Source organism: Palaemon carinicauda, chromosome 44, assembly GCF_036898095.1.
Source record: "Palaemon carinicauda isolate YSFRI2023 chromosome 44, ASM3689809v2, whole genome shotgun sequence".
NCBI lineage: Eukaryota > Metazoa > Arthropoda > Malacostraca > Decapoda > Palaemonidae > Palaemon > Palaemon carinicauda.
This window is the reverse complement of record NC_090768.1, coordinates 24642916-24666778: the sequence shown is the minus strand read 5'-3', so window position 1 is coordinate 24666778 and position 23863 is coordinate 24642916. Positions and strand designations below refer to the sequence as shown.

Below are 23863 nucleotides of genomic sequence, written 5' to 3'. Positions count from 1 at the left end.
ATCCCTTGCTACAATTCTCATGGCTCATCTTTCAGCTTCACCATAAGTAATATCCCCATAAATAGCGTAGGGTTTATATTCAGTGTTGGAACAATTACGATCTTACCTGAAAGTATCTTGTTAGGTACATTGTCCTTTTTAATAACCTGTTTCTAAAATAGATGTCATAAAAAAAATTTCTTTCAAGAAGCAGAATTAAGCGGCATTGTTTATGTGATGAAAATTAGATCCTTTAACAGACAGATACCAAAGACTCTACCTTTGCAAACCTCCTATGTTTAAGAAATGTTTATAAGGCATTATATACCTTTTTAGAAAGAGGGAGGATATTATCGATGGAATTATAGGAGCCTTATCCCAAAAACAATGTTCATTGCCACCATTCAAAATTGGACTGGTATAGCAAGAAAGTTTAAATAATATATAAAGCAGCAGAAGAAAAGAGTCAACATTATGGTAAATTCTACTGTCTGTGATAATAAGGATAATAAACTTGAGCTTTGATGTAGCCCTGTAACATCCATTTTCAACTTTTATCCCTACTATAAAATGTTAATTAAAAAAAATCTTTAAACTATTAATATTGAAGTAATTAATGTATAAAATTTCCATAAAGATTGATCACATAAGTCAAATAGATGTGAGGTACAAAAAGATAACAAATGTAACACTAAACTACTGTCTCAATGAATACACAAATTATCATTCTCATCAATCATGCATCTACAAATATCAGCACAAAAATCTACAAACACCAGGGATAAAACAGAGATAATTCAAGATAATACAACATGCATAGTTCACATAAACGAAATACCTTCAAATTCAAGAAGTGGCTCTCTTTGAGAAAATACTAAGAACTTCACTTAAAAGTCATATGCATTCTGCTTGTATCCTAATGACACAAACTATAACAGTCTAAATTATTTAATCATCTCCCTCTCCCTATCTTTTCTCTGTAAATCTGGATCAACAGTGAAACTGCAAAGTTTTGGTAGGCACCAATAGCACAAAAGGAAATGCAAGTGTTTTAATAAAACATCATAAGGAAAAATAATATAGTAATAATAACAAGTGTTAGAGCTTGTGTCATCATTCACTCAAATCATGAGAGGGGCAAATATAAAAAAAATTAAATACTGTAACTTAAATAACTTACCTCTGCTGTTACTGTTTCTGCACTTGATTGTGAGCCCATGGTACTAACAGGAGATTCATTTAAAGTGTCACCAAGAACGGATGTAGCGTCTGTTGAGGAACTCTTACAAAGCCTCTTACTTTTGGCCCATTCATCTTTCTCATTTCCAGTTCCCTTTCCGTCACTACTACTGATTGCTGGTGGTACTTCAATTCCAAGCTGATCTGCCAAATTCCGACTTTGATCTCTACGCTCTCGCAAGAACATTTTTAAGAGGTCTCCATACCTTTTCTCGGCAAGAGAAAGTTCTTCAAGTAACCTGAAACAGAAATTTCACCAAAAACATAAAAACATTTGTGTGACCCATTGTCCTTATTCATCAGTGACACAATTTCCAGGAACTAGAAAATTAATGGAACTGTTATATATTCTAGTTAAAAGAATGTTTCATATTTACCATGAAAGGTGTCTAACAATATGTGTTAGTTTAAATAATTCTTCTTTACAATGAAATATACACAACAAATAACCCATTTAAAAAAATTATTAATATGTTATTTTCATTAGTAAAATAAATTTTTGAATATACTTACCCGATGATCATGTAGCTGTCAACTCTGTTGCCCGACAGAAATCTACGGTCGGGATACGCCAGCGATCGCTATACAGGTGGGGGTGTACACAACAGCGCCATCTGTGAGCAGGTACTCAAGTACTTCTTGTCAACAAGAACTCAATTTTCTCCTCGGTCCACTGGTTCTCTATGGGGAGGAAGGGCGGGGTCCTTAAATTCATGATCATCGGGTAAGTATATTCAAAAATTTATTTTACTAATGAAAATAACATTTTTCAATATTAATCTTACCCGATGATCATGTAGCTGATTCACACCCAGGGTGGTGGGTGGAGACCAGCATACATGTTAACAAAGAAGCTAAGTATCCCGTATTTCATTTTATTAGTTATTCAAAAATAACATAAAATAAATAAGTACCTGATAAGGAAGACGACTTGAACCATTACTCTGCCTTTATTAAGTACGTCTTCCTTACTGAGCGTAGCGGTCCTCTTAGGATGCTGAACGACTCTTAGGTGCTGAAGTATAAAGGGCTGCAACCCATACTAAAGGACCTCATCACAACCTCTAACCTCGGCGCTTCTCAAGAAAGAATTGACCACCCGCCAAATCAACAAGGATGCGGAAGGCTTCTTAGCCGACCGTACAACCCATAAAAAGTATTCAAGAGAAAGGTTAAAAAGGTTATGGGATTATGGGAATGTAGTGGCTGAGCCCTCACCTACTACTGCACTCGCTGCTACGAATGGTCCCAGGGTGTAGCAGTACTCGTAAAGAGACTGGACATCTTTGAGATAGAATGATGCGAACACTGACTTGCTTCTCCAATAGGTTGCATCCATAACACTCTGCAGAGAACGGTTCTGTTTGAAGGCCACTGAAGTAGCCACAGCTCTCACTTCATGTGTCCTTACTTTCAGCAAAGCAAGGTCTTCTTCCTTCAGATGAGAATGTGCTTCCCTAATCAGAAGCCTGATGTAGTAAGAAACTGAGTTCTTAGACATGGGAAGAGAAGGCTTCTTGATAGCACACCATAAGGCTTCTGATTGTCCTCGTAAAGGTTTTGACCTTTTTAGATAGTACCTAAGAGCTCTAACTGGGCAAAGTACTCTCTCCAGTTCGTTCCCCACCAAGTTGGACAGGCTTGGGATCTCGAACGACTTAGGCCAAGGACGTGAAGGAAGCTCGTTTTTAGCAAAAAACCGAGCTGCAAGGAACATGTAGCCGTTTCAGATGTGAAAACTATGTTCCTGCTGAAGGCGTGGATCTCACTTACTCTTTTAGCTGTTGCCAAGCACACGAGGAAAAGAGTTTTTAATGTGAGGTCCTTAAAAGAGGCTGATTGGAGAGGTTCAAATCTTGATGACATAAGGAACCTTAGGACCACGTCTAGATTCCAGCCTGGAGTGGACAACCGACGTTCCTTTGAGGTCTCAAAAGACCTAAGGAGGTCCTGTAGATCTTTGTTGGTGGAAAGATCCAAGCCTCTGTGGCGGAAAACCGCTGCCAACATACTTCTGTAACCCTTGATCGTAGGAGCTGAAAGGGATCTTACGTTCCTTAGATGTAACAGGAAGTCAGCAATCTGGGTTACAGTGGTACTGGTTGAGGAAACTGCATTGGCCTTGCACCAGCTTCGGAAGACTTCCCATTTAGACTGATAGACTCTGAGAGTGGATGTCCTCCTTGCTCTGGCAATCGCTCTGGCTGCCTCCTTCGAAAAGCCTCTAGCTCTTGAGAGTCTTTCGATAGTCTGAAGGCAGTCAGACGAAGAGCGTGGAGGTTTGGGTGTACCTTCTTTACATGAGGTTGACGTAGAAGGTCCACTCTTAGAGGAAGAGTCCTGGGAATGTCGACCAGCCATTGCAGTACCTCTGTGAACCATTCTCTCGCGGGCCAGAGGGGAGCAACCAACGTCAGCCGTGTCCCTTTGTGAGAGGCGAACTTCTGAAGTACCCTGTTGACAATCTTGAACGGCGGGAATGCATACAGGTCGAGATGGGACCAATCCAGCAGAAAAGCATCCACGTGAACTGCTGCTGGGTCTGGAATCGGAGAACAATACAACGGGAGCCTCTAGGTCATCGAGGTAGCGAACAGATCTATGGTTGGCTGACCCCACAGGGCCCAAAGTCTGCTGCAAACATTCTTGTGAAGGGTCCACTCTGTGGGGATGACCTGACCCTTCCGGCTGAGGCGATCTGCCATGACATTCATATCGCCCTGAATGAACCTCGTTACCAGCGTGAGCTTTCGATCTTTTGACCAGATGAGGAGGTCCCTTGCGATCTAGAACAACTTCCTCGAATGAGTCCCTCCCTGCTTGGAGATGTAAGCCAAGGCTGTGGTGTTGTCGGAGTCCACCTCCACCACCTTGTTTAGCTGGAGGGACTTGAAGTTTATCAAGGCCAGATGAACCGCCAACAACTCCTTGCAATTGATGTGAAGTGTCCTTTGCTCCTGATTCCATGTTCCCGAGCATTCCTGTCCGTCCAATGTCGCACCCCAGCCCGTGTCTGATGCGTCCGAGAAGAGACGGCGGTCGGGGTTCTGAACAGCCAAAGGTAGACCTTCCTTGAGAAGAAAGCTGTTCTTCCACCACGTTAGAGTAGACCTCATCTCTTCGGAAACAGGAACTGAGACCGTCTCTAGCGTCATGTCCTTTATCCAGTGAGCAGCTAGATGATACTGAAGGGGGCGGAGGTGGAGTCTCCCTAACTCGATGAACAGGGCCAGCGATGAAAGTGTCCCTGTTAGACTCATCCACTGCCTGACTGAGCATCGGTTCCTTCTCAGCATGCTCTGGATGCATTCTAGGGCTTGGTTGATCCTTGGGGCCGACGGAAAAGCCCGAAAAACTCGACTCTGAATCTCCATACCCAGGTAGACAATGGTCTGGGATGGGACGAGCTGGGACTTCTCTAAATTGACCAGGAGGCCCAGTTCCTTGGTCAGATCCATAGTCCATCTGAGATTCTCCAGACAGCGACGACTTGTGGGAGCTCTTAAAAGCCAGTCGTCTGACGGAGCCGGACACAAGATCATGGTACTGCTGCACAGTCTGTGAACTGTCAACCATGGGGAAGCGAGGAAGTACAGCGACAACCCGAAACTGTCTAGACTGTCTGGGTAGTACAGACAACTCCTTATCGGGTTGCTGAGGTTGCCGCACTGCGTCACAACAAGTCACCTCTGCTGGTTGTTAAACGTCTTCCCAGTGACACACTGACTCCGTAATAAAAAAAATCCTCTATCAAGGACTAAGCTTGGACTGCATGTCTTGCAACAAAGCTCAAGGTCTATGGGAGCAGGTGTGGCAACAGACGGGGTTAGCGACTGAAGCGGAACCATTTACCCTCCCTGGAAGCATGTTATGCTTAAATAAAAGTCCATAGGAGGCTAAGCAGCTTAAGGCTCCTCTCCAAATGACAGAGTCCTCAAGGGAATATCAGAAGGAGGGAGAACAGCACTTTCTCATCTACAGGAACCATATCCGAGAAAAGCTAAGTTCTCTCAGTGAGGGTTCCACTGGTGCAAAAGCAGCAGACCAGAAGGCAACGTTATGAAACTGCTTGACAGTCTGTGAACTGTCAAAAACTGAACTGTCAACCACAACCGGAGCGTGAGGACATACAGCACTGGTGTATAAGTAGCAGACCAGAAGGCAACGTCATGTAACTGCATGACAGTTTGTGAGTTGGCAACAACCAAAGATGTGTGGGGAAGCCTCAACTCCTGCCTGACTAGTTTGCTGCTGGCGAGTGGCGGTAACCACAGTGTGTTGCGGAGGATGACACACCGTGTCAAAACACGGCAGCTTGTGGTAGCTCCCGCACGGCAACGGAGTGCTCTGTGTGTGGGAGTCATCATACATCTGGCAGGGTTGACTGTGCATGGGTGGAGGAGCTCTCACAACAAGAGTGTGAGAGCATGAAGCCATGCCGGGCGCACAACCGTGGGAGGTGTAGGCCCACGGGTGCATCGTCAACCTTCTCCGCAGTTGGAGTGTGGGAGCTGGCAACAACAAAAGCAGAGTGCTGGTGCGTGGGAGGGGCTGCGGTGGGTTGAGGAGCATGCGGTATGGTATGCAGAGCATGCTGTAAGGTATGCAGAGCATGCGGTAAGGTATGCAGAGCATGCTGTAAGGAATGCAGAGCATGCTGTAAGGTATGCAGAGCATGCGGTATGGTATGCAGAGCATGAGGTAAGGCATGCGGCTCATGCTGCATGGTATGCGGCTCATGCTGCATGGTATGCGGCTCATGCTGCATGGTATGCGGCTCATACTGCATGGTATGCGGAGCATGCTGTAAGGTCTGCAGAGCATGCTGCATGGGCTGAGGAGAATGCCGCATAGTGCTGGAACACGGCAACTCCTGATGCGGCAGCTCACGCATGTTAGCAGATGGTGCAGCAAGAACATGCGTCTGGCAGTGAGGACTGCGCATCGGTGGAGGAGCTCTCACAGGTGTGGTGTGGGAGCAGGCAGCCGCAGTATCTGCTGGGCGCACAACCTCGGCGGGTTGTAGGTAAACAGGCTGCATTGTCAACCTTCCCGCATGATACTCCTGCATGAAGGAGCAAGCTGAGACTGTATAGTCTGCAGCATGGACCACTAGGGTCTATGAAAGACAACAACAAACGGAGCTACTGTCCGTTGTGACTGAGGGTCTAAAACAGCTGGTGCGGCAACAGACGGAGTTACTGCTTGTTGCGGTACCACCTAGCCTCTCTTAGGAGGTGTGCAGTTGTCGTACTGCAGCGAGTCCGAACTGACCCAGTGGCTACACCTAGGCCGTTGGACTTGCGCGGAAGGGACCGACTTGCACTTAAAAGCTGCAAGATTTGGTCCATGGTTTCTGCGAGAAACCTCTTCCGCAGACGAGGAATAAATGGGCTCTCTCGTCTTTGTGTGGGTGGGGTGATCACGTCGGCAACGTGTGTGGATACACCCGAAACCACAGAGGGAAACGTCTGTTCGTCGATCAAGGCCTGAGGAACCCATAAGTCCTTCGACATTACTTCTCCCCTGGGCTTGGGAGCTTGTAAGAGGTATCGGACTAGGTGAACCACTGGCACGAACAGACGAACCCTCGAACGCAACACTGTAACACTTTGCGCATATCACTTTATCACTTTTGATTTTCTGTTTGCACTTATTTCACTGAACTCGAAACTTTAAGTGGTTGTACCTGAAACACGCAATCCTATCCTTCATTAAAAGGTAGTAATTGCGAAAACAGTATTACAATGTAACAGAAAAACATAATGAAAGATAAAGAATTCAGTGGCTGGAAAAGAGACTAAACACTAGATCAAATAAACTACGTTTAAAATCTTTCACCGCATAAAGCCTGGGAACAAGAATAAAACTCTAGAAACGTTTTACCTTCTTCCCCTATAGCGACTAGGGAGAAGAGCAAAAATCGAGAACAACGTTACCCGCTTGAACGAAACGTTTATCCTCCTCTCTCTCCCTCCGTCTCTATCTCTCTCTCTCTCTCTCTCTTGACTTAGAACCTGAGAGATGAGCCCAATTATATATATCGTTAAAACATATTATTTGTTAAAGGAAAAAAACTGAAAGGTTTCCCAAATAAAAAGTTCCTTTATTAGAATTAAAACCATTTAAGCTAAGAAAGAATGAACGAAACGCTAGAATCGGTTTACTCTTACAGCAACGTGAAACCGTGAATACTCTCTCTCTATCGTAACGATAGAGCGCAAGTTGAACGTTCTGAACGTCAACAACTGCGGAGACTAAACAAAACGTTAGTTCAACTTTGAAAACAGTACGAGACTTATCAAAGAAATTCTTTCAAAAACATAAAATTAAAATAGCATAAATTCTTAACAGGAAAAACGATATGACGAGCTCAATGTTAATTAACTTCGGTTCCAAGTAAGGACCGCCTATTATTAGGAAAGGTTTTTTTTTTTAAGGAAGGTTAATCGAAGAGGCCTATAAGTGGCGGAGAGATATAAAATAAAAAGTGAAAGAGAGTCTATACTCTCTTCGACGCCAACACTTCCGTCTAAGGGAAGGGTCGGCCATTTAAAAGTGAAAGAGAGTCCATACTCTCTTCGTCACCATAATTAATTCAAATTAATTCCAAAAGCTTGCTAAGCTAAAGATAAAGCTTCCTGAATAGCGAAGGCTAAACTCCAGAGCAAATACATCACCAAATCGTGAACAATAACTCCAGAATCAACAGCGTATCCAAGTAGGTCTAGCCGGAGGCACGACAGAGGAAAAATTGAGTTCTTGTTGACAAGAAGTACTTGAGTAGCTGCTCACAGATGGCGCTGTTGTGTACACCCCCACCTGTATAGCGATCGCTGGCGTATCCCGACCGTAGATTTCTGTCGGGCAACAGAGTTGACAGCTACATGATCATCGGGTAAGATTAATATTGAAAAGTGAAAGTTTCTATGCTATGTAATGATTACCGTATTTTTTCACAACTGTAATTCACAGAGACTTAAAACTTCCTAACAGGCATTGCATTACTGGGCCAAACTAAGAACCTTAAAATAATTTCATAAATGCTTTATCTACAGAAGTATCACTTCAATTCTGTCTTCCTCTTTATCAGTCTCCATCACTGTAAGGTTTATGAAATGATAAAAGCCGTTAACGAGTTGAAAAACATTTCAAGAGAACCTAACCTGAGATTTTCAGCTCTTGTTGCCTGCAAGCTTTCTTGGAGCTGATGACAGTGCTTTGAATGATGAAAATCATGAAGCACATTGGCTGACTTGGTGGAATTTATTGTAGAAACACCAGATGTACTCCCTTCCTCTATAGCATCTCGAGGTCTACCGGGGCCACCAACTAGGACTCCACCACCTTCGGCTGACCCTAGCAATATTTCATGCTCTGTAAAAAATAAGAGGACCAAAATTTTTCTTTAATTCCAGAAAATTATTATAAAACTGGTAAACTCCACTTCAACAAAGCTGAAAGGAATACTACAGAGGCATGGAACATATTGTACTAGTTTTCTTTACTAGAATACATAAATCTTATTTGGTATGAACTTCCCATAATAAAATATACCAAAAGATGTCTATTTACATCATAAAATCACAGGCAATGGTTTTTTTTAAATGTCTGTTATAGTAACTATATTCACTTAAACTAATCAAAATCTTGTAATATACTAGATTGTTGCTATCTTCTATGAACTAGCGGTTATAAGTAACCAAAGTACCCTACTCTTCTTTTGTTTTAGAATTTTAGGACAAAATCTTTACATCAGTGGTGTCTCTTGCAAGAAGGCTGTCTAAATGTAAGCACAGGTGTAAAATAATTATATATAGAGAAATCCACATACAATAAGCAAAAAATTAATGTAGGTAATAAAAGGAGGGGAAAATGAACTTTGATAACAAAACTTATCATTTCAATAGTTACCTTATATTCATCATGCCAATATCATGAAAGCCAAAGATTTTGATGATCTTAGTATCATGACTACAAGGCAAGAATCATTGAAGTGAAACACTTAACAGACTACCACAGCCAAAACTACAGTATTTCCCATGTCATAATATGCTACAAGTGGTGAATTTTTGGAAAAAATAAATTGAGTATTTTACAGCCTATCATAGCCGTAATTCCTAGTCAGAAATTCTACAGTGTGATTTTTGTCCGGCACAGTAATTTTTCATATTTTGGGTGTATTATTAAATGTGCTTGGTAAATATTGATTAGCTGTACACCTGTTACCCCAATTCTATTACATATTCATATAAAAAAAAAAACACTAAACCAGTCGTAGTTGCTACCTTAGTAACAATGTTTTCAAGTGTTTATCTACATGAAAGCAGTGTAGCAAAATGCTCTTGATCAAATTTTGATTAAGTAAAATTCCAGTAATATTTCCCAAATTCCTCATATATAAATTTTCTTACAAAATGAATTATTGATCAAATAGAGAATTCTCTAGGAATTTCACAAGGGAGAATATTTTTTATGTTGTTTGTGTTTACAGCCAACTTAGTAACACTGCATTTAAACTTGCATCGAGATGTTTTTACAAGTTTCTATTCAGCAACAAATATCTGTATTATTTCGAAACTCATGAAACAAAGTCATTACCAAAATATTACTTTATTACAAAATATGAAAAAATAGATAAATACTGGATAAAAACTGCTTGGATAACTTTAGTTGGCATGTTAGCATGTAGGGGTGTTGGCAAGTCATCAGCTGATCACCAAAACAAAAACAAATATCTCGTTACCTTCAATTATTACAAAAAGTGCAATAAAAATAAATTCATTTATTACATATGAATGGTAGGTGTAGGCTTACATTTCATGCCTGGTGAGTGTGAGTGTTTGTATGTCATTACTGAGGTGTCTGAGGGCTGTCAAACTTCCCTATACAACTTCATCTTTGTGTTGAAATGCAGGGGGATTTTTGGGGTAATTTTTCAGGAAAAAAAGTGCATCTTATGACACAAAAATTTACTTCCCTTCCCCAATCAGATCCTGAGACTTCTGATATTAAAAACAGGGGTAATTGCTCACTAAATACTTTACAAAAAGGAAAAGGATGTGCAGATATGCAAACCTGATATCATCATTTCACAAAATTCTAAATATTTTTTTTATTAAAAATTGAAAATTAGTAAAAAAAAAAAAAAAAAAAAAAAAAAAAAGAGCTATCAATTATAAAACAAATTACAAATTCTAACTACAATACCCTTTTAACAATTTTCTTTTCCTTTTCTAGAAATCTTTCTAAACTTACGGTAAATAAAGAACAATGAAATATACGAGAGAGAGAGAGAGAGAGAGAGAGAGAGAGAGAGAGAGAGAGAGAGAGAGAGAGAGAGAGAGAGAGAGAGAGAGAGATATGGGGTGGAAAAAGGAAGTTTACCACATGATCTTGTACTAACTGTGAAATTATGGCCTCTAAATGGGTTTAAAACTATGTGAGTGTTGGCTCCATGCCTAACAGGTCTTGTCCGATGTTGTTCCCATTACAGACAGTAATTCTTGATCTAACAGAGAAAGAAAGTGTTGTCATATTGAAGTTGCCAAGAGGTAAATGAAGAACCAATCTTTGATTTAAGAGATATTCAGAAGGAGAAAGGAGATACCATCAACCAACACTTTCAGCCTGGTCAACCACTAAAGTCAGAGTAATGGTATGTGATAAGATTTCAGTACAGATGGAGAGAGCATTGAACTTATGGATAAAGGATATGATAACGAGAGTGACAGCAAACAACTCTCACGTTACAATACAAGGTCCTAAGTCTGCAGGAAAGCTTCTCGGATAAAATCACTTTAGCTCCCAGTAACGAAATAAAAATCTTTGCACCAAGTAAGGGACACATTGATGATTTTAAGAAGAGCTACATTAATTTTTTAAACATCAAAATCAAAGGAGAATTGGCATCTATAGAGGAAGAAGCAGCACAAGCATATCCAGCAAGATTTACAGATATTATTTATCACGGAAATATGGTCCAAGGTAAGTCTTCAACTGTGATGAGACACCTTTTTAGAAAAAAAAATGTCTATAGAACCTATGATCACAAAACAGATCTTAGCTTTAATGAATATCAGATAATCCTTCCATACCGGAAGGATTATCTGATATTCATTTAGCTCTTTATGCATGTTGCACAGAAGTTTTCATAATTCTGACCATTCTTTGCATTTGGATCTTCCCATACCGCACCATCCTCTACTTCGTACTAGGTATGCAGTTATAAGTCTTGCCTTCTCCATCATAAAGCTCAATACTACACAGTATTCTAGTTTTTTTATTCCAACTGTGATCAGATTGTGAAATGATCTTCATGATCAGTGCCAGCTTAAGCAATGGTTGTATGATCTTTTTATCTCAGAGGGCTTTGGCTAATTGTGAGTGGAGTATTCTGTGCTTTATGGTATCAAATGTAGTGATCTGTCTAGCCTCAAAACAATCCTCAATGCATTAAGTGAAGTTCAGTATTTGACCACAGTATGATTGCCCAGGATAGAATTTAGCCGGGCTTAGCAATAATTATTGTTTGACTGTAGGACACATACAGGCTATTACGTTACCCTGTATAATTTATAGAGAATGCACAGGGAGGAAATAAGGCAATAGCTTGTTTTTATTCTCTGGGTCTCATCCAAGTTTTAGTAGGGTTTCGACTCTTGCTGCTCCCCATATCTTAAGAATGCTCAATCTCCTTAACAGTTGTTAAGAAGAGTGATTATCCACAATCTGGTCCTGATACCGAAGAGTTGTATGACTTCTGTCATGATGCTATCAAGTTTAACTGGTTTGCCAGGTTTAAGTCATTTCATCGCTTCCTGGAGTTCCTTCATGGTGAACAGGTTGAATCATTCATCACTGTCTTCCCCAATGCAGTCCATTTCAGACTTTATTCTCTTGAGATATCCTCACTCTTTACCGTGTGTTTTTCCATCGAGTGGTAACTGGTTTGCCACTTTTTCAGTTGTTACTGCAGCTACTCATATTTCGATCAAATTAGAGCCAGAGGAAGGACATAAAGGTTTAAATTCACAAAGTGATAGTTCAGCTACACCTCATTATGTGGAAACATTTTTTTTTTGGAAATGAGTTCTGGCAGCAATTTTGATGTTACTGTTCTTAAAATATTTTAATTTTCCTTGTATCCTTTCCTCACTGGGCTATTTTCCCTGTTGGGTCCCCTGGGTTTATAGCATCCTGGTTTTCCAACTAGGGTTGTAGCTTGGAAAGCAATAATAATAAAAATAATAATAGTCAGTTTAAGCAAGGCATTATCTAAAAGAAACGGGTTTTGATTATAAATTTACTGGGCATTAGGTGATATGGTAAGTGAGGAAGATAATGATGTAAATAAGAATCTAGTTTATTAATTTTCTTACTCTTGAAGATATACCACTATGTAGGTAGGTTGGTCAGGGCACCAGCCACCCATTGAGATACTACCGCTAGTGTTATTGGGTCTTTTGACTGGCCAGACAGTACTACATTGGATCCCTCTCTCAGGTTACGGCTCAATTTGTCTTTGCCTACACATACACCGAATAGTCTGGCATATTCTTTCTGCATTCTCCTCTATCCTTATACACCTGACAACACTGAGATTACCAAACAGTTCTTCTTTGCTCCAGGGGTTAACTACTGCACTGTAATTGTTCAGTGGCTACTTTCCTCTTGGCAAGGGTAAAAGAGACTCTTTAGCTATAGTAAGCTGATCTTCTAGGGGGACACTCCAAAATCAAAACATTGTTCTCTAGTCCTGGGTAGTGCAATAGCTTCTGTACCATGGCATTAGAGTTTTCTTGCTTGAGGGTACACTCGGAAATGCTGTTCTATCTTATTTCTTTTCCTTTTGTTTTTAAGTTTTTATAGTTTATATATGGAAGATCTATTTTAATGCTGTTATTGATCTTGAAATATTTCATTTTGATTGTTTATTACCATTCTTGTAGTTTATCTATTTCCTTGCTTCCTTTCTTCACTGAGCTATTTTTCCTTGTTGGAGCCCTTAAGCTTATAAAGCTTGCTTTTCCAACTAGGGTTATAGCGTCGCTTGTAATAATAATAATAATAATATTTTTCAATGAGAAAGTTCTAGGTTTACATTATCATTGAGTAAAAGTTTTAGTTAAGGCAAGTGGATAATGGGTAGAAGTTTGGAATCCAACCGGGAAACTAAAACAATTGTGTTACCTTTTAAATGTCATGGGTAGTTTATAAATTTATTAATCTAGGTAGTTACTTTCTCATCTCATTCTTTCACTAACCCACCTTCATCAGTGTGCGATTCAGCAATGTAAGCATCTGGGGAGTTTCATATAAAAAAAAAAAACAATCCTAATAATAAAATTTATTCTCTATACTCCTCTAATATTCATAAACATGACCCCATCCTCCCCAATGATCAGTGATGTGAAGAGACTACTAATCAGGCTTATGCATGCCAGAACTAAAAGGACAATGGGACTAAGATGCATCATTGACTAGTTAGCAAAGATGGAGGCCTTTTGCAAGGAGATAAACAGGAAATTTTTATTTTAGGGTAGGTGTTGACATTTAAACAGCTTCAAAATAGAACTAGTATAAACATCAGGCAAGTATAAAAATAAATAAATCTTATTATAAAAATTGTCATGGCCATTGTGTAATATGGCTTATTGCCTTTTCTACCAATGATAAACTTCAAAGTTTCTCAGGCCCATGTACTAAGATTTGATCAAGGCCAATTGTGCATCTGGTGTTATATAATTGTAAATATGAGCCATGGATATTACTTTAGGGAGACCTCTTTTTTTTTTCTCTCTTATCCATATAATCAAAATTCATGAATATTGAATGGTATGGTCAGAGTTTATATGTGTAATAGGATGGGAGCCTTCTTTTTCAAATGGTTGAAACAGTGGTTTCTAAAAGAATAAATAGAAATAGTGATAACTGATTAATTTGAGGTTTTCTGGCATCCCGACATCTAAGGAAATTTGCACTCTCCGCTAACGGCACAATGAGAGTATAGTTCCCATATAGTCCACTCCATACCCTACCCAAAGGATAGCACCAAAACAGATATAGAGGCACAGGTGTAAGCTGAACCTGCCTATTAAGACTGAGATCAAGAAACTATGGAATCATCCTCCCCATATCTGTAATGATGGGCTTCCGGCCGAAAGCCGTGTCCTACCCCAAGCATTGGATCCCCCTGGATTCCGAAGACCCAACACTTGAGAATAGTTCCATCAAAAAGGTCCAAACCATCTTCAGGATGGCTGAGATCAACCAACACTCCCACATATAGCTTTGAATGCAAATACCTCCCAACCGTGTCACCTCCTCTCATTCATCGAAAAATTCACGCCAAAAAAAATAATAGATAAATATATATTTATGTAAATATATACACATATATAAGGGAAATTTTTCTCATAGAATTGGGACAGCAACACAAAAGAAAGTGTATAAAATTAGGAGAAGGTCGAAGTAATATTCAGAGGAAGAAAAAGCCGAGAGAGAAATTTAGATTCAAACTGGGAGAGCAATTTCCCTAAGTTCAAGAGCCCTCTTCCCCAGCACCAAGCTTCAGCATGGAAATGAAATGCTGTGCTGAAGCTCAATGACTTCATCAAGGCATTCTCCCTTTAAGAGGGTGGAAATAGTGATACTTAGTCATAAAAAGTAAAAAGAGAGTTATTGACCTACATGTTCTTCACAGAATAGTTTGAATACAATTAAAAAAATGTTTTTGGCTAATAAGAACTTTGCTTATCTAAAATGTCAAAGGTAAAAGGGAAGGTACAATGTTTCGAGAACAAGTACATTTCATGACAATGATACAATACTGCAATGATTTTGAAAAATAGGATACCCAAAGATAATGCTTTTCCAAATAAAACCATTTACTACAAAACCTTTGATATAACATGATGCAATAAGCATGTTAAAATTCATTGAGAAGGAAATTAAATGCTTGCAATATCTTACCTGGAGACAGAACTGTGATGGCACAATGAACAGCACTGCGGACCAAATTGTCAAGAGCAAACATCCAATGAGGTTTTATACTATGGCTCTTCAAGACTTCATTTACCTGTAAACAATATATAATTCATCATAAATATTGTTATAAAATGCAAAACCCTCAGGAATAGTAGTGCTTAATCATTTGGAAGCACATCTTTTTCAATAATGTTTATCAAAATTGAAAAATTTTACCCTGAATAACTTGTCCTATGCTCCCTAGCCTACTTCTAGTCAGTGTCTGTCTCATCTCTTTTGAGACTTGTCACTAGCAAATCTTGCTTTAGTTGGAAAAAGTTCACAGTGTCTAGACTATAGTGACACTGCTTGGTCTCTGCCAGAGCTAATTATATATTCTGTTGTGAGCAGGAAAAGCAATTAGGAACCACTACAATAAGAGGGAAAAGGAGGAGGAAATCCTATGAGCTCCCAGTAAGTATTGAAATAATTTTGCTCTAAAGAATAGGATTATTTTGATTATTTTAATGAGTTTTTCCCAAAACTATTATTCAAGACTAGCACATTATCACGTAGTGGGTGGCATTCCAGGGACTTTTTTAATCATTCCATGCACAGATGGGTGGTATAAGAGGAATGAGACAGCTAGTGATAACATAAGAGTACAGGAGGAATATGATGGATCTAGTCTTTTAATTGTCAGGAGAATTGATAAAAGCATTCTGATTTGAGTAAAAAAATTGGCCGCATCTAAAATGCACTGAAGAAATTACTAATCTTTGCCAATGGACAAAGTTCATGGCACTTTACAATATGAAATATGAAAACAATGTAATGCTCAACTAAACTACATGATATAATCCAATCTAGGTCCTACTGTTGCACATCCAAACTGGAAACTAACACGTCCAAAAGCACAACAGGTCTCTTAAGCTAACTGGACATTCTTTAAATAATTGAAGCAAAACCAAAATTGCTTTAATAACTCTCTGAAGACAAGATCAAAATAAAAATAAGGGGAGTAGCTACTGAACTACCATATGATAAAGTCTCACTTTTACAAGGGAAAATTATGGCACACCCAACTGAGCATGAGGATAAACGCTAAAGTATCTAAAGAAAAAGGACATGGCCTTTTTAGATGGACACATACGTATCCCTATTCCTTTGCATAGATTCCTAACCACCTCTTGAACAAAAAAAAAATACTTTAAATATGCTTTAAAAACTCTAACTAGGCATGAGAAGTATTGTGATTTTCATCAAAACTAACAAATTCCTCAGAGAAGGTATCCTCTAAGTTTCAGGGGCAGGTCTTATATTTTTCAAATTATTTTTTATTTGAATTCTGGCAATAAACACAGCACTGCCCCATCATGCTCTAATCCAATCTAAAAATCATCTAGTTTTATACAGGATTAAAACATGATGGGCCAGTGTTCTTTGTATCCAGAATTCAGAGCAAAACATCAAAATTATATAATTCACTGATCCTCTTCTCTTACAAACACTAGTAAGTCTTCCTTGTCATCTCTTTAAATTTCAGAGTTAATTGGCTCACGAGAGGGTCCGACCAGATTTCACGAGAGCATCCAAATTCCAGCAATTGGTTTCAACTGGTAATGCTTTTTTATTATGAAACTAATCCTGTCCTTAATTACAAGCTGTTTCCTAGGTCCACACCATGATACTTCAGTAATGAATTAGGCATGGGTATTTAACTCCTATCAGTGGTGACCAGTAACTTTTTCTTTATCCTAAAAAAAGTTAAAAAATTAAATACTAACATCCAAAGAAGTATTATTGAAGATTTACTTTTCGATTTGAACCAGGAGAAATAGATAAAAAACCTTTCTGAAGAGACGATGAAGAGTTTCCCCCGCTACTCGGGTATAGCATAAGGAGGTTTAGATAAAGAATGTGGCAGAGAGGCTGTCTGAATATATTCATCCTGTAAGGTAATGAAAACAGTTTTTTTGCTAGGAGAAGCCAGATGCTGGCGAGTTACTCTCTCTGATGGCAATAAGGTGCTAACAGTCATCCTTGTAATAATTTAGGTCCTAAAATTTTTTATTACATACAGAATAATAAAGAAGGAGGAAAAGCGTGAAAGTAACCATTCTTGCAGCATAGCATCTAATGCCAAAGTTTAGGGCTCTTTTACAAGGAGAAAATATGGCTATCCTCCCATTCATGGTAGCCCTAAACATTTGCATGACACCGATAGATTTAGATACCATTCTGTGGGAAGGATCTGAACTCAACTAAAAATTATTTGCTATGGCATGCTACTTATCCCCCAAAATATCTGAGCATCAGTGGAATCCCTCTTTCCTCTGTCCTTAAAACTAGTTCTTGGGTCATCTGGAAGAGAGAACCTGACTTGATCCTTCCTTGCTTTCAGACAAACTGGGAGTTTTATTGTCCACATTAATAGTAATAGTCATTCTTACTAAGCTTATCATCATCTCTAAACAATTTACATATAACAGCCACTCTTTGATTCTGTACTCCTAATAGATGCATCTCCAGTGTTGCCCCATCTCAAGCTGGATGCATTGGAGAACTGGGAAAAATCTTGTACCTTTAGTGCTGGACGGAACTCCTCTTAGATTTGACTAGAGCGTCCCAAAAATGCTAGAATCACAATCCCATGATCCAGCCAAGGCAGAATTCAAGTTTTCTTTAAGCTAATTAACTTATCCCAACCAATTCTAAAGTACCTGGAGAGGTGCCACCCTGAGACAGCCATGGAGTACAATCTTCTTCAGAGCCTTTAGCATAGATGTACTAGCAGCTCCTTAGAGGTCTTTCCTGAATCTAGGAGATTCAGGAAAGACTAAATATTGGGCTACGATGGAAAAGCCTAAAATAAACTGAGGCAATCATTATCTCTAAACAGATATGAGATTGAGCTGGAGTCAGCTGAGATTTCTTGTTATTAATCAAGATCCATAGGCTCTCAAATTGAGCTGGATTCAGTTGAGATTTCTTGTTATTAATCAAGATCCATAGGTTCTACAGGTTTAGAATCCCTCATCTATCTCTCACAAGCCTCTCCGTGAGGAACATAGAGTCAGCCGGTGGTATGATTAAAGAAGGCCTATAACCATGGAGCTACTTGGCCATCATCCAGGTAAAAATTTAGGGAGCTGTACTGGGGCAGTCCCAGAAACACCAGAATTAGTAACTTTCCTTCTAAACATAAATCTTAAATACCCCTAGTAACCTGGTTGTACTGTTATATGGAAAAATGCAACTGTCTGGTCAAATGAAACCTTCCAATCCCTTTTCTGTACTACTGTCAGCTCTGATTAAGGTGATTCCATACAAAAACAATTTCACTATCAGGAAAGTGCTAACTCTGAAGACATTGAAGGCCAGTTTCCAGATTCCTAATGCTTTAAAAACCATCGTTCCTTAGTTTTATATTGCAGCAACACAAGCTCTGGCTTCCCTTCAAAAAGCATAAATATTTTTCCTCTAAAACCCAGAAAAATAGCTAGTTGGAAAACTCTGGGGAGGGAGGCAAATGCTTCGTTTATACTCTTTTTCCCTATTAGGAGCTAAACCATCTCCATTTGTGGGACTGATAACTTCTAGAAATTGTTTAGGTATGAAGGAAATGAAGAGGAACAGGAGAAAGAGAAGGAAGAAGCTTGAAGGGATGACGGTAATCCTCTTCGAAAACAAACAAAACCCACAGTTCTGGCTAAAAACCTTTCTTACAATTCTTCTTCTGTGTCTGCTATGATGACTAAATCACCAGCAAATGTCAGCTCTCACAATTTTCAATTGTTGATTAATTCTGATGACAAAGTATCTATAATGAGGAGGAACAAGAAAGGGCTCAGCGCAGATACCTAATGAAGGCCACCCTCCACAGGGAATACCTATTTCCCCATATTTCATCTATACGGTGGTTCTTGCCCTTCACACATCATCCTCACTGACCTTACCAAATTCTTCGGTACCCATCTCTTTCTCAAACACCACAAGATTAACCTTCTTGGTACTCTTGTCATAAGCCTTTTCAGGAATCACAAAACACAAGAAAACTTTTCTGTTTCCTACTACAGACTTCTCTTGGCATTGTCTTACTATAAATTTAGCATTCACTGTCTCTTCCATTCGTAAACCCAAACTGCTGCTCAAGTACAATATATCTATCAACTCTCTCAACATTCGTTATCATAGTCTTTCTAGCTTCTTGAATACAAGCTCCAAAAGTTTATTTCTTTGTAATTCCCACAGATTAATACATATCTTTTGTGTTTCTACAATTTAATCAAACAGCTATCTTTTTAGTCCTTCAGCATTTCCTCCACATCCCTCATCTTTATCAATAGTGTGTACACCTATTTTTTAGTTTAGATTTCCCAATGCATTAATTATTTCTATTAACTCGACTTTTCTGTAGCTTTATCTACTTTTCCCTCTTTATAGCAGTCTTGTTTTCAGTCTCTCTGATGTTTTCTAATGGTAATTCTATTGGAGAAACATTTTCTAGTTCTTCACACTCATTCTCAGTGTTTAATAGTTGAGCAAAATAGTCTTTCCATCTTCTCTTGACTTCCTTTTCCACAATTAAGATATTTCTATTTTCATCTTTATTTATTCATACCTCTCCTACATCCTGCCTATCTCGATTTTTGCTCCTGCAATATTGTTGATTATCTTTTCTCCCTCCAGTGTTCTCATCATGTCATGCCACACTTTTTACTTCTTATGCAATCGCTACCATTTTCTTTGTTTCCCTCTTTACCTGTCTATATTCCTTATTGTTTGGAAGTTGCTATCTCCTTCCCATCTTTTTCTGTCTATATTCTTTTCTTGCAAAGCTGTTTGAACCTTTTGATTCCTCCAATGCATTTTTTTCTGTTGCTGTTCACCACTTGTCTTCCCATACACTTCTGATGCTGCTGGCACCACAATCTCTTTCATAACATCCCAAGTCTTTTTTAGGCAAATCTGATGTTCCTTTTTATATATCTCTCTTCTCTACCTCTTTTCACTTTACTTCTGAACTTCCTTGCCTTCTCCCTATTAACTTCCAAGTTTTTATCCTCCTATTTATTTTTTATGATGCCCTTTAATTTGAGGTTCAGTGATTATCAGAAGGGTGTAACTTCCTAAAATATTCAAACTGCTGTAGTGAAGCATGAGAAATTTCAAGGATCTAGATTTATCAACAAATAGATTCACAATGATACTTAGGAGTATTGAGGGTAGCATTCTCAAAACTAACATTTAACAAAAAAATGTGTATTAACTGGAGAAGATATTCCAAAAATGGTTTTTCTAAAAATATAATGACCAAATAACTAAAAAAAAAGTGGGCATACCATAAAATACAAGTTTCAATGGCCAAAATTCCATCAATTTGAAACATATGATCTCTGGCAGGAACTAAACAGTGTCCCCACAGGCTAGTGACTGGTGATTCTTGCCAACTCTAGCTAGCGAGTCTCCAAAAAAGAAAAAGAGACACTCATGTCGACGAAGCTGTGCTTCTAATTAAGCAAGTACTATGAAATCTTGGCAAGACTCATTGAAATGAAATATGATATTTTGATTATAAAATAAATTTTTGAATATACTTACCCGGTGAATATATAATAGCTGACGTCTCCGACGGCTCGACAGAATTCAAAAACTCGCGAGCGATCGCCATGAAGGTAGCGGGTGTGCCCACCAGCGCCGACTATCGGCCAGATACCGCATATACATGTAAACAGCTCCAGTTCTTCTCATCCCGCTGGGTCTCTATCGGGGAGGAAGGGGGGGCCTTTAATTTATATATTCACCGGGTAAGTATATTCAAAAATTTATTTTATAATCAAAATATCATTTTTAAATATTAAACTTAGCCGGTGAATATATAATAGCTGATTCACACCCATGGTGGTGGGTAGAGACCAGTATTAATACAGTTTACGGCATATATGCTTAGAGTTTTTGACAGTTATATCATAACAAAACCCAAATAAATATAGGTACCTGGTAAGGAAGCTGACTCTAACGATTACTCTGCCTTGTTAGTCCGCTTTCCTCACGAAGCCCAGCCATCCTCTTAGGATGCTGAAAGACTCCCAGGAGCTGAAGTATCTAGGGCGACAACCCATACAACAGGACCTCATCAAAACCCTTAATCTGGGCGCTCTCAAGAAATGACATTTGACCACCCGCCAAATCAAAAAGGATGCGAAAGGCTTCTTAGCCTTCCGTACAACCCAATTAAAAACATTTCAAGAGAAGATTAAAAGGATATTGGAATTAAGGGAATGTAGTGGTAGAACCCTTACCCACTACTACACTCGCTGCAATGAATGGACCCAGTGTGTAGCAGTCCTCATAAAGAGTCTGGACATCTTTTAAGTAAAATGACGCGAATACCGACTTGCTTCTCCCAACGGTCGCGTCCATAATACTTCGCAGAGATCTGTTTTGCTTAAAGGCCACAGAAGTTGCTATAGCTCTTACTTCGTGCGTCTTAACCTTAAGCAAGCAACGATCTTTTTCACTCAAGTGAGAATGAGCCTCTCGGATTAAAAATCTAATAAAATATGACAAAGCATTCTTTGACATAGGCAATGAAGGCTTCTTAACTGAGCACCACAAAGCCTCAGATCCACCTCGTAAGGATTTAGTCCGAGCTAAATAAAACTTCAGAGCTCTAACTGGACACAGCACTCTTTCAAGCTCGTTGCCTACGATCTCTGACAGGCAAGGTATATCAAATGACTTAGGCCAAGGACGAGAAGGCAGTTCGTTTTTGGCCAAGAAAACCAAGCTGAAGTGAACATGTGGCTTTATCTGTAGAAAAAGCCGATGTTCCTACTGAAGGCATGGATCTCACTGACCCTTTTAGCCGAAGCCAAGCACACTAAGAAAAGCGTCTTGAGGGTGAGATCCTTCAGGGAGGCTGAATGTAATGGCTCAAACCTGTCAGACATTAGGAACCTTAGGACCACGTCTAAGTTCCATCCAGGAGTTGCCATACGACACTCCTTAGAGGTCTCGAAGGACTTAAGGAGATCTTGGAGATCTTGATTATTGGACAGATCTAAGCCTCTATGTCTGAACACAGACGCCAACATGCTCCTGTAGCCCTTAATAGTGGGCGCTGAGAGGGAGCAAACATTTCTCAGATGTAGGAGAAAGTCTGCAATTTGGGCTACAGAGGTACTGGAAGAGGAAATGGATGATTGACTTGCACCAGTCTCTAAAGACTTCCCACTTCGACTGATAGACCTTGATGGTAGATGCTCTTCTAGCTCTCGCAATCGTTCTGGCTGCCCCCTTCGAAAATCCTCTAGCTCTTGAGAGTCTTTCGATAGTCTGAAGGTAGTCAGACGAAGCGCGGGGAGGCTTTGATGAAGACTCCTTACGTGGCTGCCGTAAGAGATCCATCCTTAAAGGTAGACTCCTTGGAACGTCTACCAGCCATTGAAGTACCTCTGTTACTCACTCTCTCGCGGGCCAGAGTGGAGCAACCAATGTCAACCTGGTCCCTTCGTGAGAGGTGAACTTCTGCAGCACCTTGTCTAGGATCTTGAAAGGTGGAAAGGCATTAACGTCCAGGTGAGACCAGTCCAGCAGGAAAGCGTCTATGTGAGCTGCCTCTGGATCTGGAACTGGAAAGCAGTAAGTCGAGAGCCTCTTTGTCAGAGAGAGTAGCAAAAAGATCTATGGTGGGTAGACCCCATGTCATCCATAGCTTCTCGCACACAGTCTTGTGCAAAGTCCACTCCATGGAGAAGACTTGTCCTCTTCTGCTGAGGCCGTCCGCCAAGACATTCATTTCTGCACAAATCTCGCCAAAGGAGAGATGTTACTGCCTTAAAAGGAGTTCCTTCTGATCCGTGGATCAAAGAACCGAGCCTTCCAGACTGTCCAGTGGAGCTCCCTAACCCAAATCCGCTGCATCTGAAAACAACACATGGTTTGGGTTCTTGATCGCAAGAGAAAGACCTTCTCGAAGTCTGATGTTGCTGTCCCACCAAGTCAGACATGTCTAGACTGAGTTGGAGATTGGGAAAGAGATACTCACTAAGCCCTTCTCCTTGTTCCAATGTTTAGGTGAAATAGGAAAGGGCATAGGTTGAGTCTCCCCAGAGAGATAAACTACTCCAGCGATGAAAGAGTTCCCACGAGGCTAGTTCAAACTCTTACAGAGCAACTGTTTTTCTCTTGCAAGTGAAGGACTTTTAACAGAGCTTGTTCCATTCTTGCGGGAGACGAAAAGGGTCGAAAAATCAGACACTGTATCTCCATTCCCAAAAAAAGAATAGTCTGGGATGGGATACTGTAAGTTACGACTTCTCTACGTTCACTATGAGACCTAGCTCCTTGGTTAGGTCTAATGTCCATTAGAGGCTCTCCAGACAGCGATATAATGACGAACGCCCTGATTAGTCAGTCGTCAAAATAAAGGGAGGCTCTGAATCCTCAAAAAATGTAGAAAGCTTGCTACATTTTGCAAGGGCCTTGTAAAAACAAGAGGAGCAGGAATGAGGTCGGAGTACAGTGCTCGACAGTGGTACATTACTTTCCCGTCCACAAACCTCAGATGTAGTTGAAAGTTTGGATGAATCGGGATGTGGAAGTATGCATCCTGAAGGTCGAGAGAGACCATCCAGTCGCCTTCCCTTAATGCTGTCAAGACAGCTTGGTA

General features: G+C 39.8%; 1 protein-coding gene across 8 annotated transcripts in view; it reads right to left on the bottom strand.

The window, feature by feature from the left end:
* Ask1 (apoptotic signal-regulating kinase 1) overlaps positions 1 to 23863 on the bottom strand; it is a 196408-nt gene that overhangs the window by 71855 nt on the left and 100690 nt on the right. For all 8 annotated transcript variants that reach the window (XM_068366648.1, XM_068366646.1, XM_068366641.1 and 5 more), the window contains 3 exons: positions 15193 to 15298; positions 8385 to 8595; positions 1160 to 1457 (listed from right to left, as the gene is read on the bottom strand). In XM_068366648.1, the coding sequence (XP_068222749.1) occupies positions 1160 to 1457; positions 8385 to 8595; positions 15193 to 15298 (615 nt within the window). The remainder of the gene's footprint in view (positions 1 to 1159; positions 1458 to 8384; positions 8596 to 15192; positions 15299 to 23863) is intronic.